At 36.9% G+C, this 18032-nt stretch overlaps 1 protein-coding gene across 39 annotated transcripts in view; it reads left to right on the forward strand.

The window, feature by feature from the left end:
• The window catches only part of ANK2 (ankyrin 2), a 633020-nt gene that overhangs the window by 402522 nt on the left and 212466 nt on the right, over positions 1 to 18032 (forward strand). The window contains exon 1 of one of the 39 annotated variants that reach the window (XM_032401025.1): positions 10395 to 11262. The exons of the other annotated variants lie outside the window; for them this stretch is intronic. Coding sequence (XP_032256916.1) covers positions 11128 to 11262 — 135 coding nt within the window. The 5' untranslated portion in view covers positions 10395 to 11127. Of the gene's footprint in view, positions 1 to 10394; positions 11263 to 18032 lie in introns of those variants that run through there. 39 annotated transcript variants of the gene reach the window in all.

Here is an 18032-nt window from a genome sequence, read left to right on the forward strand (position 1 = left end):
ACATTGAGGTCAGGGGTCTGTGTGATGCCTTTTTTTTTTTTTTTTTTAAAGATTTTATATATTTGAGAGAGAGAGTGAGCGAGCGAGAGAGAGAGAGCATGAGAGGGAAGGGGTCAAAGGGAGAAGCAGGCTCCCTGATGACCAGGGAATCCTGATGGGGGACTCGATCCCAGAACTCCGGGATCATGACCTGAGCTGAAGACAATTGCCTAACCAACTGAGCCACCCAGGTGCCCTGTGTGATACCTTTATAACACAGAAAGATCCATCTCCCCTCATCTTAGTGTGGGATAATAATAAACTGAGCTATATTGGGTTATAAAACAAGGCAACGAAAATTGAATGTTACCAAAATAGAAACAAAATATTTCAGTAAAATTGACATTTGAAAATGTCAGTGGTTAATGGAAGCTACGTTTACTCTTATTGATATTTCTTTTTTTAGGAAGAATTTAGTATAAAATTAAGTTGTCATGACATACTTCTTGATCAAATATAGCGTGACCTATGTGTTTAGCAAAACTTGACAAAATTTGATTAGAACTTTGCCATATAGTCTAATGAGTTATCAAAATGTGAAGTCAGAAATAAATGATATTTCCATAGGGATTTAGAAATTGGAAATTCTAATTTAAAACATTGGAATGTCATAAAAAAGAAGGCAAGACTTTGAATTTTTATGGTGCTTTTTTCTTCACGATGCACCTTTACTGCAGTTAACATATATCTGAATTACTGATGGCTAATAGTGCAAAGATTGAGGATTTCCGCCTGAGCACTTTAATTGGTTGTTTATCATGAAGAAAGCAGGAGATGCATGTCTTTTCTATGACTACTTGCCATAGGCTGATAACTGTGAGGTATTTCTGCATTTATGAATTTGCTATATTATTGGTTGTTGTCTACAAAAGGTTAGTGTTTGCATTGAAAGTAAAACATATTAGAAGTAAAGTTATATATGAAGAAATAAAAACAGTGGAGAGAAGGAGAAAGAATTGAGCGTCACAGATAAGCAATGTCAGAGAAGGTCATGGTCAAAAGGAAGTGAGGTCTGTGAAGAGGATTAGATGTGACAGTAAAGGCAGAGATCTATGGATGACCTATCATCATCAATAAAAATGGGAGCCAATCATGAAAGGACACAGAGTAGCTCTACAGATGGAAAGAAAGAATGGAATGAAAAGAGGTTTCTACCTCACATAATACCTTAGAGGCCCATGATGGCCAAGCCACAGAGTAACAGAGGGGTGTGTGTGTGTGTGTGTGTGTGTGTGTGTGTGTGTGTGTGTGCGCGCGCGCATGCATTCACACGCACATAGACAGTCATTGTAAGAGAAATCTATCTGTACTTCTAGAGAACAATTGGGACATTTCTCTGGCCTTAGCAGTGATTACTCTCCATAGGTTTTAGGCATGGCTGAAATACCCACAATATCCACTACTGTGATCAATAGTCTTATCCTTACTTAATAAACCATCTTTTGGTTTATGGCCACTATTGCTCTTGTGCCCATTTGCCATAATGTGATTATGAGTAGGTTCAGTGCCTAGTCCCCTTCATGATGAAATCAAACATCTGAAAACATAATCAAACAAGAGCTGACAGAATAGTAATATCAACAAACAAAGGAGCATTTACTGGTAATTGAATAGAATCCTGCAGATTGCCATTCCAGAGATTTATTGAAGAATTTATGTGTACATCAGAAATACTGCCCATTTGCCTCTTTTTATTTAAATGATGTGTTCCGGCCTGGCATAGAGTGCTGAACAAATATTTATGGGATGAATGAAATAAATGTTTGTGAGAAACAATCATATTTTGAATGTGTCAAGAAAGCTTTTTTATTGTTTTTTTCAGTAATCAGTTATGAGTGTCCGCTATGTTAGAGGCGCTGTCAGAAGTACTAGGAACAAACAGACAAAATATAATGTTTGTCCAACATGAGCTCATAGTCTAGTGAAGAAGACAAGCATGCAAAAGATGATTATGGTGCAGGGTAGCATTCACTGTGATCACTCTATGTTTACAATTGGCCCTTAATCTTGCTAGCCAGGAAAGGTTCCAAGAGAAGTCTTGTAAATATAGAGAGGGAGGGAGGTGATCCAGATGGAGGATTAGTTGTTTATGAAAGTCCAGAAGAAAATATAAAAGAAAGGGCAAAGATGAGATGGGGGAGGAAGGAGGACCAGATCATACAGGACTCTATAGCACTTTAAAGGTTTTGTCTTTTATCATGGAGATTATAGGAAGTGTCCTGAGTAGATGTGAGCTTTGGGAAGCTCATTCTGGTTTTTGTGTGGGGCATGGATTGGAATAGAGCAAGGCTAGAAGCAGGAAACTGTTTAGGAGACAGGTACAGTAATTTAGCCAGGAAATGATGGAGTGGCTAAGGGATGGAAAAAAAAAAACAGATTCTTCAGGCCTAGATGTATAGGAAAGGGAATGTCAAAAACATCAACATTTCCAGCTTGAGCAGCAAAGAATATAGGGGTGCTGGTCAGTTGAGCCAGGAGCAGGTTTGAGGAGAATATTGGCTTAGGGGAGAGATTCTTTACTGACCTAGGAAAGCCCCAAGAATATTTAACTACTAGCTCTAAAGAACTAGTAAAAAGGAAAAACATAAAAATATTAAAAATATTTTTAATAACTGCTCTTAAAGAAAAAGTCCTTCCTAAGTTTTAGAGATAGATCTGGATTTTCTTATCATATTTATAATCTTTCCTTCCCTTCTCCCTTCTTCCTTCTTTATTTCTTTCTTACCTTCCTGCAGAGACGATAAATCATATGCTGACCTCATAGCATGATTTATAAACTTACGACTCTAAAGATTTAACACATACAAACATCAGCACAAGAGTCTATTTACTGTAGCTCATTATTATACAGATAGGAATACTAAAGTTAACAGGCAGCTGGTAGTGCTTGGCCAGAAATTCCTTCCTTACAACATATGGCCAGTAACATTGTAGTTCAGAGGACATAAGACCACAATGACACAATTTTAGAAGAATTGAGTTAATGAAATTGATTTTATAATATTTTTATTTTCATATTCACAGGGTTTTTGATTGCCTGTAAAATTATTCCGTCTTCCAAAAAAAAGTAGGACATTATTAAAAACTTTATCAAAAAATTTCCCATTATCCGAGGGAACAAATGATATATAACCAGGATATTTATTCTAGTATGAATAATAGGTAAAGGATTATAAACAATTATTTATACTTTAAGATGCATAGAATAAATTTGCTCTAGAGAGATCTTTTTTTTTTTTTTTTTAAAGATTTTATTTATTTATTTGAGAGAGAGAATGAGAGACAGAGAGCATGAGAGGGAGGAGGGTCAGAGGGAGAAGCAGACTCCCTGCCGAGCAGGGAGCCCGATGCGGGACTCGATCCCGGGACTCCAGGATCATGACCTGAGCCGAAGGCAGTCGCTTAACCAACTGAGCCACCCAGGCGCCCTGTAAAGAAATATTTCTTAGTTATCATTAATTGTCCACATGATTGGGCGCCTGGGTGGCTCAGTTGGTTAAGCGACTGCCTTCGGCTCAGGTCATGATCCTGGAGTCCCGGGATCGAGTCCCGCATCGGGCTCCCTGCTCGGCAGGGAGTCTGCTTCTCCCTCTGACCCTCCTCCCTCTCATGCTCTCTGTCTCTCATTCTCTCTCTCAAATAAATAAATAAAATCTTTAAAAAAAAAAAAAATAAATTCTCATTAAGACAGCACTCCTATTTATCTTGTCCTAATGATCAAGCATGGTGTCTAACTACCATGGCATGTGAGAGACCATTTTGATAGATAGGTCTAGACAACTGTGGCATGTATCATATACAGCATAACTGGTCAGCTTGTTGTGAAGAGTTATGTCTAAGCACGTTGTTCCTTTGGGCACGAGACTTTACCCCATGAAATGGTCAACAGTTGGGCTGTGCACCATTCATTCATCTTAAAATCCCCTTAACAGAATCCTTTCCAGATTACCTCTATCCACTCTCCCTGGTTTACAGATGGAAACTTACAAGAAATGTTAGTAAACTAAAATACTGACTTAGGTTTCAGAAAATAACTATTAAAGTCAGATTGCAGTGGAGCCCCCTCTCTGCTTTTTTATTTGCATCCTTGACTTTTTCTACAAATGAAGCTTTTGAGGAGCCCCTGCTGTAGTAGTTAACCATTTTCTGAGTGTTATGTGGATACGTATTTTTTTTTTTTTCAGAAAAAGTAGGAGTACACAATGGCTAAATTGTTTTCTTCACGTTGTGTTTCAGAATGCAGTCCTGTATGACCGCATTGAACGAGTCACATGGCCCTCTAGGCTTGCTTTGGACACCCTCCACTTCTTGCCTCATAGTGTCTTTAATGTCAGTCAACGACATTTATGGAGTGCCCACTTTGTGCCGGGCACTGTGTGGAGTAGCCTTTAGAAAACTTCTCAAGTTGTAGCACTGTTTATTAAAGAATGTCCTCCTTTATAGACGAGGAGTCAAGAGGCAGCAGTCTGGAATGAAAATAATAGCTGGGAGGAATGTAAAATTAAATTGGTTATTTGATGTTTGTGGGCACATAAATTGCTTGGCGATACTCCTTTTGATTAATTTGTGGACAGCATACACAGTAAAACTCATTTATACTGACCTCAATTAGAAAAGTTATGCCACGTGTTAATATAGAGAATCTGTTGTAGATCTATAAATTATGCAACAGTTTTCCTGATTGATCAGTTATATAACAGATCCAATGGGTGAAAATCATTACATGTTTGACTTTTAGCTGAAGAAATTATATTGAATGTGTCCAAACACAGGAGAAAATAATGTGCTGTCTCTGTTGTTGCACAGAGTGTTCCAGTTTTTTTTCCACAGGTCACTGATTCCCAAAGTTAGAAGAATTTGTCCCTGGTTTCCTGTGATTGGGCATGGAGAATTGTGCACACAATAGGAGTAATAAAATATTAGTTTAATCAGATAAATATATTTGACCAAAACAATCAGTTTTGAATTATGGCTAGCATGGTTTTTGGAGTGTAAGGGGAGGTGGATTGTAATCTAAACAGTTTTCTAAATTCAGCAAAAGCAGCACATATCTGACATATTAATGATGATCTGCCAAATACAAAGTGGCAACACCATCATATTAGGACATTTTATGCTGCAGTGATAGTTTAGATTAAGAGATTGGACTTGGGGATGCCTGGGTGGCTCAGTTGTTAAGCGTCTGCCTTCTGCTCAGGTCATGATCCCAGGGTCTTGGGATCGAGCCCTGCATCGGGCTCCCTGCTCCGCAGGAAGCCTGCTTCTCCCTCTCCCACTCCCCCTGCTTGTGTTCCTTCTCTCGCTGTGTCTCTCTCTGTCAAATAAATAAATAAAATCTTAAAAAAAAAAAGGAGATTGGACTTCCCTTTTTTCATTTGTGTGATATATATACTTGAATAACCCTTACAACTTGCAAGAGAGAAAAAAAATTAAATTACATAATTCTGAGTGAAACATTTTTTCAGATTTGCCTCTTTAAAGACTCCAGGAAAAATATGTTCTTCAATATTTTTTTTAAAGATTTTTTATTTATTATTTGACACAGAAAGAGAGAGCACAAGCAGAGGGAACAGCAGTGGGAGAGGGAGAAGCAGGCTTCCCAATGAGCAAGGAGCCTGATGTGGGGCTCGATCCCAGGACCGTGGGACCATGACCTGAGCCGAAGGCAGACACTTAACCGACTGAGCCACCCAGGTGCCCCTGTTCTTCAATATTTTTATTATGACAGACAGCACTTGCCCTTTAAGAACAAATTAACTGAAATCTATGAGGGAGAATAAAATCCCTATATTTTATGCAGGTGATTTGCAAAAACTTGTCCTACAAAATCCTATAAAGCTGTCCTACAACACCAGGTTCGGAGACTGAGACCACTTCCTGGTGAAAGTGTTTTACAATTGTGAGATGCAGAAAACTGGCAGGGCGAGCTTTCCAAAATGCTTCTAGTTTTTCAGTGGGGCTAATATTCAGGAAAGGCGGAGCAAGAGCATAAAGGTTCTCACCTCGGAATAGAGCTCCTAGATACCGACAAGAGTTTGTCATATTTCACACGACGGTCCTTTCATCTTTCCTTGTGAGTATCCCATGGAAATGCCACCGAATGCAGTCAGCTCATAGAACCAGGGACCTGTGATGCAACATATTGAGTTGTTCTTTTCGATCTTTTTTTTTTTTTTCTCGTGCTTGCTAACTAAATAGATGGTCAGCTTCAACTACCACCTGTTAGGTATATGTTCAAATGTAAACAAGTGTTGTTGCATGGAAGTAAAGAACTTCAGAGCTGGAAGGGATCTAGCAATCATCTAGTCTGACCCCCTTGTTTTCAGAGAGAAAACTCAAGCCCAGATTTGATAAGGTTACACAAATCCATGCAGGTAAATGAGTGGTAGAACCAAAATCTGGGATTAGTTATTCCTAGCTAAGAGGTCTTTTCATTCCTCTGCAGGAGCTGTGATATAACTCTTTAGGTTAAATTAGAGAACTGATACAGTTATTTCTTCTCTAAGGTGTTAGTTTTCTGATGATTTCATAATAATTGCTTCTTCTTTAAAAGGTGAAATTTAAAACTGCAATGGATGGTTTTCAGCTTTGCTGTGTAGGGACTTTAGCAGCTACTTTCAGAAGATTACAGATGAGAGGCTGGCCTTTGTTCTCAGTCCTTAATCGTTTTTCTCTTTTGATGGATTTGAACCACAGTAATACAGATGAAATAATAACAATAAAAGTGCCTGGAAATTTAAGAAGGATATTGCAAATATGTCCCATCATGAGGGCTTTGAATTTCACATTCTAAATCACGCACCGAAGTCAAGTATCCTGCTCTGAGTGTGGCCAAACATGCAAATATTTGCTTTCTGAGTAATTTGCCCTAATGACTTTGAAGCATTTTTGAGAAACAGTGGTGACATTGTTCTGCCCTGGCAGAAAGCATATCCCTTGTCAGATGTCCACAGAGATCCTAACAATCTACGGGGGCATGATTAAGGCATGAGTACTACACAGTATTTGCTAACCTTGCCTTCTAATTGGCAAAATGTTCAGTATATAGGTCGTCACATCACCCAAGCTTTCGTGACAAGTCTGTCTGGCAGCCACTCTTAGTTAACCACTAGGAAATAGAACTAGCAATATTTGTTTTAAAGATTTATTTATTTATTTGAGGGAGAGAGTGTGCACATGAGTGGGGGATGAGGCAGAGGGAGAGAATCTTCAGGCAGATTCCCCACTGAACGCAGAGCCTGATGTGGGGCTAGATCTCATGACCCATGAGATCATGACCTGAGCCAAAACCAAGAGTTGGACGCTCAACTGACTGGACCACCCAGGCGCCCCTAGAACTAGCAATATTTTAACCTCTGAAGCAATGTCCTCTTTTGCAAACTCCTCTCACCCTTTTTTTGATTACGCAGAAAGCAGCATTGGCAAAGTCTGGAGTGATCACGTATGAAGCTGTTCATTGAAAAGTTCTATTTTCACAGCTATGATATCTTCCAGATTGATAATTTAAATCTGTTTGGCCAGCAAATAGGAAATTTTAGCAATCACAGGAGCACCAGCAGTGTATATTTGCCTTTCCTTTGCCCATACTTGTTGAGGCACTAAACATAGTAGTGAGATTTTGATACCGCTGTGAGGCATATTTTGGGGCAGCCCTGATGATAAAGAGCATGGGTGTTATTATATTCAGTAAGTAGGACATTTTTTCTATTAGGGAAAGAATGGGAAGATTTCCCTGGGATAAAGGAAAGAGAGAAGGGTAGGAACCTAATTGCTAGTCATTTAGAAAGAGTATCTTGCAGGGGTTGTCAACATGTTTCTCTTTTGGTTTATGTTCCAGTGTACTTTATAAACATTTTTTTTTCTTTTGAAACAAAGCACTACAAATTCTGTTCTAGGAAAATAAACTCCAAACAATGTTAATATTTTTTCAAAGACTAATCAGAGTGTTTATTGTAAATGTGGAAATGAAAATGAAATGAAAGATTTGTCATGCATAAAAATGTTTAAAATTATTAAATCTGTTACTGTTAATGTGCAAAACGGTCAGTGTAGTGCAGTTAAATATTGATATTATCAATCGTGCTCCTATCTGTGGCTGCCTTTTATTCATTTACTTAGCAAACGTTTAAACTACTGTGTGTATTTTACATCTATGAGAAGGTCAGTGAGAGACAAGCCATATTCTGTAAAAAGAGCAAATAGCTGATAGTGGTCCCAAGTTTATTCGAAAAGATAGAACAAGTTAAGGGACTAACGTAGGTGTAATTAAGACTTTTAGGGGAAAGTGAATTTTAAGATGAGCTTTGAAAGAGACAATGAACAGGGACTGGTGGAGAAAGGGATGCTTAGCTGCTTGGCTGAAGGAGAAGAAAATCGAAGGCATAGTGGTAGAATGGGTAATGTATTAACGAGCCAGAAAGATTCCAGGAAACAATTCATGCTGTTAAAGCACGGCAAAATTATTTATTGAGCACCTAGGGACGTCTTTCCCTAAGCTAGAGTGGTTAAATATTCCTTTTACACATGTTAAGTACAGGGATTCGGATCTCAACTCTAGAATGAAGGAATGAGGCCACAGAGAAATTTTAGGATTTGCTTCCAGGTTTTAAATTACATGATTCTATATTAAAAGATTGTTGAATATTAAATTTTTATGTTTTAAAAATAGGCAACTAATTCCAAAAGAGAGAAAAGAAGTGTACCTCTTTTAACAGCTGGTAAAATCTTGGTTTATATTCTGAATAAAATAGTTCATATATATTCAAGAAGAAGCATGTTATAAGACTTTGTAAGGCACTGTAAGGCTCTAAGAACCTTAGAAAAGAAGATAGGACATTTTAAAACATCTTTTTGAAAGAGTTTGTAAACACATTATTATACACCAGTGCTTACTTAATTTCTACAACATATTGTTCAAGTAGGTGTAACATTTGGTGAGGAATTAACACATTATGATAAATCATTAGTTTAGTCTATATAAAAATAATTTGAGCAACACAAAAGGTTTTGCTTGGTATATCTCAGCTACCAGTCTGATCTTGTTACTGATATTAACATTTCATCTTTATGAATACTTTCACCTAAACCTTTAACACTTTTCCGTAGGTTGTTTTTTTTTTTTTTAAGTTTTTATGAAATTCCAGTTAGTTAACAGACAGGGTAATATTAGTTTCGGGTGTACAGTATAGCGATTCAACACTTCCATACAACACCCAGGCTCATCACAACAAGTACCCTCCTTAATCCCCATTAAAACTTTAACATTTAAAATGTTTAAATTATGCTTGTCTTTCACATGAATGGAGAAATTATGCCCCCCATTTTTATCATAATGTTATTGGTTCAGTCAATAAATTAAAAAAAAAACTGTTTTAAGATATGTCATCACCTATAGCTGAAAGATAAAAATAATTTCACCAAATACTGTTAGTGCCTCTTAGAAATTGGAAGGTAAGGGTAAGAGCTTTACAGTAAATAACATACTCGAGGTTCATAAATTCTGGGATAAAGAGCTATTCAAACAGGATTGGTAAAAAACAAAACAAAACAAAACAGAAAAATATCCCAGCATGGGGCTATAAGAATCAACAATCCAAAAATGCCATTCTTGGATTTGAGTTTGTTAAAGGGTGGTGTGTTTTTGTTTGTTTGTTTGTTTTTGTTTGTTTGTTTGTTTGGGCTTTTTTTTGGTTAAGTGTTTTGGATAGCAATATAGAGTGGTAGGCTATTTCAAGAATGCTGTTTTTAATTTAAATAAGTAACCATAATGACAGGCATTTTTAGTTTTAAAAAATGGCAAATCGGAAAGGTGAGTTTTATTCTATCAAATGTAATGTGGTTAATTTCTAAATATCTTCCACATCCTGTTTTCCCCAAATGATTGCTTTCAATTCAGTAGATTTCTTTAACATTTAATATAATATATAACTTGGAAGGTGATACAAAATGTAAATCTTTATCCTGCCATTGAGTAGTTTAAAACCTATTGAGAAGATATGGAGAAAGCCAATATCAAATGAGGAACGATAGAACTAACAGCAAAACACTATATATATATATATAAAGTTTTAGAGGAAACTTAATGGGGTGAATAAAGTTTAATCAATAACAGTCTATAACAAAGTCTTGATGTTTATCATAATTGGCTTCATAAAAACCTACTGTGCATTTGCCATGCTCATCTCAGTGGAAACAACTTCTTTCAAAAATCTGTAATATGGTTTCAGAGATGGTATGTATGTTTTTGAAAGCCATTCTCAATTATTTTTTATAAAGCTGGGGGAAATGTTTTCAAAATATTAAAAATTAAAAAGAATTATAAGTAAATCAAAATGTTTGCTCTACCGTGGCACAATCCTGAATAATGGAAAACTGTAGCTACTTTGTAAAATTCAAGACATCTATACCATTGTAAAATGAGCCATTTTGAAGGATGTGTTTCTGATAAAGTTTAAATGCTGAAAGGATGGCCAGTTGTTTTCTGTAAATGATCATGAAAAAGATAATGTATGTCAGCTGAGGAGATGCCCCTTGGTTTAAACAATTATGAAAATAATTTCTACCTATTACGCTGGTAAAGGGAGATCATTAACAGATTTGGTGTTCCGTGTGACTAGAAAGACAGAAGGGGAAAAAAATTAAAGGACTCAAAGGCATTTACTGAGTAATGCCAAAATTCTCAATGTAGAGACATTTTACACAGCAGGAACTTAAGTCCATGTGTAGAGCAGGCCGCTCACATGGTGAAAAACAAAACAACACCGCCCCCTCCCCTGCTCTGTCTCAGCTCACCCCCCTCACTCCATTGACATGCATAGCTGGCCTGGTAGGTGTAAAAATAGACTGGCAGAGCCTGAATTGGAAATGGTCACTGAATGCAGCCTGCAGTTGCTGGGGTTTTGAGTTCTCTCTGACACCAGCAAGCCAGCCAGCAGATGGAGAGAACTGGTGAGGGGCGTGTAGGGGAATTGAGCAGAGGAGCCAAGGATCGTCTGGATGCATTGTCCACAGTAGTGCCCCCCTGGGAGCCCTGGACAGAGCGCAGAGGGCAAGCACAGGCCCAGTGACAGCAGGAACTGTAGAACTGAGATGGGTAATGCCGCTCTCTGCCCGTCCTGTCATGCGGATAAGAGCGTAAGAGCACAAGGACACATGCAGGAATTGGATAAAACCCCAGACTACTATGGCTGTAACAGCGAGGACACCAGAGAACTTGGGGTGTGGGTAAGTTCTAAGCCACAAACGAGAAGGAGGGGAGGGTGGTGGCCTAAGGATCAACAGTGGACCTCATTGGTCAACCTCCAAGCTTCCTGGAAGGAAGTTGACAGAATAAAACCAATGTGATCAAACTACCCAACTGCCTCTGGTTCGGTAGCGCGCTGTTGTGTCCTCTTCGTGCCACACGGCATCACACGTTTGTGCCTCCTGAGTTTGGCTTTGGCTATGAACTGACATTTGGAAATAAGCAGTGATGCTGTCTTTTTAATTTGAAATTTTGTGCAAAGCTGAACATATATTTTATTATAGAGTGACTTAGAGCAATATTGCAGAGATTCCCTTACATTCAGGCTGTCACATTCTTTGGCCTATTTATATATTCACGTATAGTTCATTTTCCATGAGGTCACAGGGCATTTTTTAAGCATATGCTAACTTGGAATCCCAGTTGCAGCCCTATAAAGGTGTTTTACTTCCAATATCTGACTAACTTCAGTGAAAAGGCCCTTTAATACCATTTTAATTATAACACTAATATTTTGTGCAGATGCTTAAAACATGAGCAATCAAATGTTTAAGTTGACTTTCAGATTGTAATAATTCATAGTCACGATATGTTCCTTAAAATGGTTACAAAGGCCTATTGTGATTTTTGGCTGGGAGGGCCAACAATTTCTTTCTTGAAATATTTTGATTTTCAAATTTCCTGGAGAATAAGGTTTATCTTTGATCTGTCAGACCCAGGAATTTGACCTTATTGCAAGTTATTTATTTCAGAGTGAAACCATGAGACTAAGATATGTAGGATTTCTGAGTAAAAGAAACAGAGGGGTTGTACTCATACTCAGGATGTGGCACCTGATATTTCCAGGGGTGAGAAGAACAAGTAGGTGAGGAGTCTGAGGTGCTCTTTGGCTGTTACTGTGATCTGGATGAATCCCATAATTTCCTAGCATTGAAAGTCTGTCAGACCCCAGGGAAACTGAAACAGAAACAGAACTTACCAGTAATGACAACATGCAGAGGCAGGGTTTGCAGTTAGCAGAAGTGAAAAGAAAGTTTGTCAGCGCTGTACTGAAAAAGAGGACAGTGCTTCCGGGATTGGGAATGGAAGTCACCACAGGCAGGAGAATAAACAGAAAGGTGGGGAGGCGGGCAAGTCCCACGGGGGAGGGGAGAACACCTGCCTTAACAACCCCGCAGCTGAGCTTTCTCCTTCTCGGTTATGGGTTAAATTACCCACATCCTCCAGGAGAGTCGCTCCAGATTTCTAAGCGGCCGCTTCTAGTGCAATTTCTGAACTGAGGTGGCAAAAAAAGGTAAACTTTTTTGGTAACTTTTTAGTAACTCGACATGCTTGCTTAGCAACAATCTGTAAATATATTCCTTAAGAAGTAACTGTCTTGTTTAAAAGGTAGTTTCTATGAATATTTTTTTATTAATTTAGAATTTAAACCATTCATTCAAATGTTAGTTAATAATTCCTTCCCTATTTTTAAGTTACATAAGTGTATTCCATTTTTTCACCTTTTAAACGTCATTAAGAAAAATGCAATGCATGAAAATAAAAGTGCTTTAAAAATTAAATATAGGTAAACAAGAGCAAGTGACAGCATGCTTTTGAGGTCCAAGGGCTGGAATGAGAAATTCACTCAAAACTTCAGAATTCAGAAAACAATTAAACATGCTTTCAAAGAAAGAATCACCAGCAATATCATTTTCTCATTAAAATCTTTCTATTTCTTTTAATATAGATACTGGTCCTGAAAAATGTGAGTTGATTTAAAAAATAAATCACAATCTGATTTCTCAGAATTAAATAGCATACTTATAATCTGCTGATTATTGAAGAAACTCTTCTGTCAACGATTTTATAAATGGGAGCATGTAATGATTGCTGTGACTTGGAAAGTTATGGTAGAGGTATGGTAGACAAATGCACCTGTTGTCTTCCTTCCCAAGTGATATTCTACTCAGAATTTCTCTACTTTGTGGGGCCACAGTAATAATAACATTAATAATAATTCTTAATACCATGGATGACTTAAGCTAAATACATGGTTCTGTCTAGCTGAAGTTTTCCAAACTTAAGAACTCCATCATCTTTCTTGGCTGTTAAATGGGTACTATAAGACTGAAATCACTCATTCCCTGATCATCTAGATAAATATATTCCTTAGTCAATTTCCATCATTCATGCTTGTCACAATTAATGGTAAACAGTTGTTAAGAGCTTTAGAACTTATTAACATTTATTTTTATAATATTCTTTTTTGGTGAAGGAGGACTGGAACAGAGGCAGTTGGCACCTTTTTCATAGAAATAAGCCTAGAAATGTTTTAGATAATTTATTGTGTCATTAGGCCAAATATTTCAAATAAATAAATTTTCCAATTTTTTTCATAATCAGGATGAACTTATGGAAAAAATATAAATTTGACATACTAAAACTGCTGGGTTTTATGTAAATCAATACTTCATTCTTTTCTATAAGTCTTACTTAGGATTTTGAATATTCTGACATTTATTTGTATAGATAAATATAGCAATGAAGAATAAATCAGTTATGAGGAATTGGAAGTAAGGAACCAAAAATAATTTCTCCTTGAACAGTGTTATTGTATGTCCATATTTGCAGTTCCACTTATAAGCTTATGGTTTTTTTTTTATTAAAAAGATAAAGAAAATCAGACCAGAATAATTTCCAGATATATTACATAGCAAACACAGAAATTATACCAAAAAAATAGAAAACTAAATATTATTTTGGCATCATAACTTTTTAAAATTATAGTGAAAAAGATGAGCAGCGAATATGCCACAAATTTTTGAGAATTCTATAACTGGACGAATAATATGTTATTTTCCTAACGTATATAGAAATTAATGTTTAAATTCCAGAGCATGGGTCAGCTAACTTCTTCTGTAAAGAACTATAGAGAGTGAACATTATAGACATTGTGGGTCACCTGGTCTCTGTGGCAGCGAGTTCTCTGGGCTGGTGTAGAGCGAAAGCTGCCAGGGACAATAGGTCAACAAATAGGTCTGGCTATGTTCACACAATTACTAAATCTTTCTATTATTATTAAACTGCTAACTTTTCAGTTACTAAATATTAATTTTGTTATTATTTTTTCTCATTTGTAAAGATACAAATTAAAATAATCATGAGTTACCGTTCTGTTAACAAAGATATAAAATATAATAATATGAAGTTTTAGAAGATTGTGTTGAGACTGATAGACATTCCTGAGTATGCTGTAAATTTTTCTAATTATTTGAAAAGCAATTTGGAAATACATTTCAAAACTGTAGTTATAATTTCTGGTTTTCACTTTTCTAGTGCAGTGAGGACTCTAGTAGCAGGGAGGTATTTGCATGGAGATAAAGGAGTAGGCAAAACTTCTGGGCAGATTCCTACCCCCAGTTGCAGGTATGGGCTGGACTGGACTCCAGTCCATTTGTTGTGAGTATTCCCAATGCTTGTGAGCATCCCTCCTTTCACTCAAACTTTAGGGATGAGAGAATTCTACCTCCAGAGACCTTATTCCAAATCCACTGAGAAAATATCTGCATTCCTAATGAAGATGTTAGGCTCCTGGACATATGTTAGGGCTTTCTTCTGAAATGTGTTTGCCTCTTAGACCTGAAAGGACTTGAGGATCTGTTATTGTCACAGTTAGGTTGTTTTGTTTTTCAATTTAAAAATTTTTGTGAATTTGAATATGATTGACACAGAATGTTATGTTAGTTTCAGGTATACAACATAGTGATTCAACTCTGTGTTATGCTATGCTCTCCACAAGGATGCATACCATCTGTCACCATACAAAGCTGTTACAGTACCATTGACTATATTCCCTATGTTGTACCTTTTATTCCTGTTACTTATTCATTTCACAACTGGAAGCCTGTATCTTCTACTCTCCTTCATTCTACTCTCCTTCACCCACTTTGCTCATCTCCCCACCCCCCTGCCATCTGGCAACCATCAAGTTTGTTCTCTGTGTTTATAGCGCCGATTCTGTTTTTCATTTAATCTTTTGTTCTGTTTTTTTAGATTCCACATGTAAGTGACATCATATGGCATTTGTCTTTCTCAGTCTGACTTACTTCACTTAGCATAATACCTTCTAGGTCCAGCCATGCTGTCATCCTTTTTTATGGCTGTGTAATATTCCATTATAGATATATAAATATCCCATTATATATATATATAAAATCATCTTCTTTATCCATTCATCTACCAGTGGACAGTTGGGTTGTTTTCATATCTTGGCTTTTGTAAATAATGCCGTGATAAACATATGAGTACCTATAACTTTTTGAATTAGTGTTTTCATTTTCTTTAGGTATTATTTTTAGTAGTTTTTTTTATAATTGCTATAAGGAAGATTTCTTCATATAGTTTTGATATTAACTCTAAAAAGAGCCAAGAGTATCATGAAATCTATTCCGACAAAGCATTTCAAAAAAATATGAAATGATGTAGAACATGGTTATGTAACTTTTGGATGATTTATTTAAAGATTAATGTTGAAAGAAGGTAAGACATGGCTCTATCCTCTAGGAACTGATTTCTTCATTTTCATTTGAAAGTTCTCCTTGAAATTTGGGGCATATTCGATCACATTTGACTGTCAGAATTTTTAGTGTTTGATTTTTCAAAACCTTACATTCATATCATATCTGTGTGGGCTTATGTGACTATAGTAAAATACTTTTGTGCCTTTCTTTATATTTGCTTATAAGAAGTAAAAATACTAAAATGATCATCTGAAGTGTTACCATTTCAGTGGTGTCTTTGAGCTAATGAATTGTATCTAAAAGCTATGCAAAAGTCAGGTATTTAAACAGTAGAGATTGTGAATTGAAACAATGTTTTTGATGAATTATAAACATTGCTGACATATTATTTTAGGTTTTGAGATTTTTTGGTACTCTTTATCTACCTTAGTTATCAACGAGTTACAAAAGGGAGCTTTGAAGTATAATCTTATGTCATACTTGATACTCTAACAATTTCTATATTCTGGTTAACAACTCTATTAAATTGTAGTACATGATATGTACTACAAATTAAATTTCTAAGATTGCTAATTTGTCTAAATAAGAATTCTCACTTTATCAAGGATAAGTACGAGAAATTGGATCTGTCCAGGCAGAAATAATGTAGTAAAACTAGAGTTGAAGTCTCTTTAGATTTACTACTTTAGTATTGGATCTTTCTAGGTTGTTGACCTTCTGAAGGAAATTAGAAAGCATCTACTAAGACCTCTAGTAAAACAGAAGTGCACATGGTTAAGCATCTGCCTTCTGCTCAGGTCATGATCCCAGGCTCCTGGGAACGAGCCCCACAACCTGGCTCCCTGCTCAGCAGGGAGTCTGCTTTTCTCTCTCCCTCTGCCCCTCCCCCACTTGTGTGTGCCTATGTGTGCTCTCTCTCTCTCTCTCAAATTAATAAGTAAAATCTTAAAAAAAAAAAAACAGAAGTACACAAGAAAATTTGTGATTCTTAACTTTTTGGAAATCACTAGTTGTCACATATAGTTTTTTTTCTTCTTTTTTTTATTATGTTATGTTAATCACCATACATTACATCATTAGTTTTTGATGTAGTGTTCCGTGATACATTATTTGCATATAACACCCAGTGCTCCATGCAGAATGTGCCCTCTTTAATACCCATCACCAGGCTAACCCATCCTCCCACGCCCTCCCCTCTAGAACCCTCAGTTTATTTTTCAGAGTCCATCATCTCTCATGGTTCATCTCCCCCTCCGATTTCCCCCACTTCATTCTTCCCCTCCTGCTATCTTCTTCTTCTTCTTCTTCTTCTTTTTTTTTTTTAACATACAATGTATTATTTGTTTCAGAGGTGCAGATCTGTGATTCAACAGTCTTGCACAATTCACAGTGCTCACCGTAGCACATACCCTCCCCAATGTCTATCACCCAGCCGTCCCATCCCTCCCACCCCCCACCACTCCAGCCACCCTCAGTTTGTTTCCTGAGATTAAGAATTCCTCATATCAGTGAGGTCATATGATACATGTCTTTCTCTGATTGACTTATTTCGCTCAGCATAACACTCTCCAGTTCTATCCACGTCATTGCAAATGGCAAGATTTCGTTCCTTTTGATGGCTGCATAATATTCCATTGTATATATATACCACATCTTCTTTATCCATTCATCTGTCGATGGACATCTTGGCTCTTTCCACAGTTTGGCTATTGTGGACATTGCTGCTATAAACATCGGGTGCACATACCCCTTCGGATCCCTACATTTGTATCTTTGGGGTAAATACCCAGTAGTGCAATTGTTGGATCATAGGGTAGCTCTATTTTCAACTTTTTGAAGAACCTCCATACTGTTTTCCAGAGTGGCTGCACCAGCTTGCATTCCCACCAACAGTGTAGGAGGGTTCCCCTTTCTCCGCATCCCCGCCAACATCTGTTGTTTCCTGACTTGTTAATTTTAGCCATTCTGACTGGTGTGAGGTGATAGCTCACTGAAGTTTTGATTTGGATTTCCCTGATGCCGAGTGATGTTGAGCACTTTTTCATGTGTCTGTTGGCCATTTGGATGTCTTCTTCGGAAAAATGTCTGTTCATGTCTTCTGCCCATTTCTTGATTGGATCTCACATATAGTTTTTTTTTCTCCCAGATTTACAAAAGGAAAAGGGCAATTTTCAGAAATAAAAGGCATTCAAAAAATTTCTACCAATAAGGTGTATGTTTTACAAACTTGTCCATATATCTGTAATACA

The sequence above is a fragment of the Phoca vitulina genome, unplaced genomic scaffold (genome assembly GCF_004348235.1).
Source record: "Phoca vitulina isolate PV1807 unplaced genomic scaffold, GSC_HSeal_1.0 scaffold3, whole genome shotgun sequence".
Taxonomy (NCBI): Eukaryota; Metazoa; Chordata; class Mammalia; order Carnivora; family Phocidae; genus Phoca; species Phoca vitulina.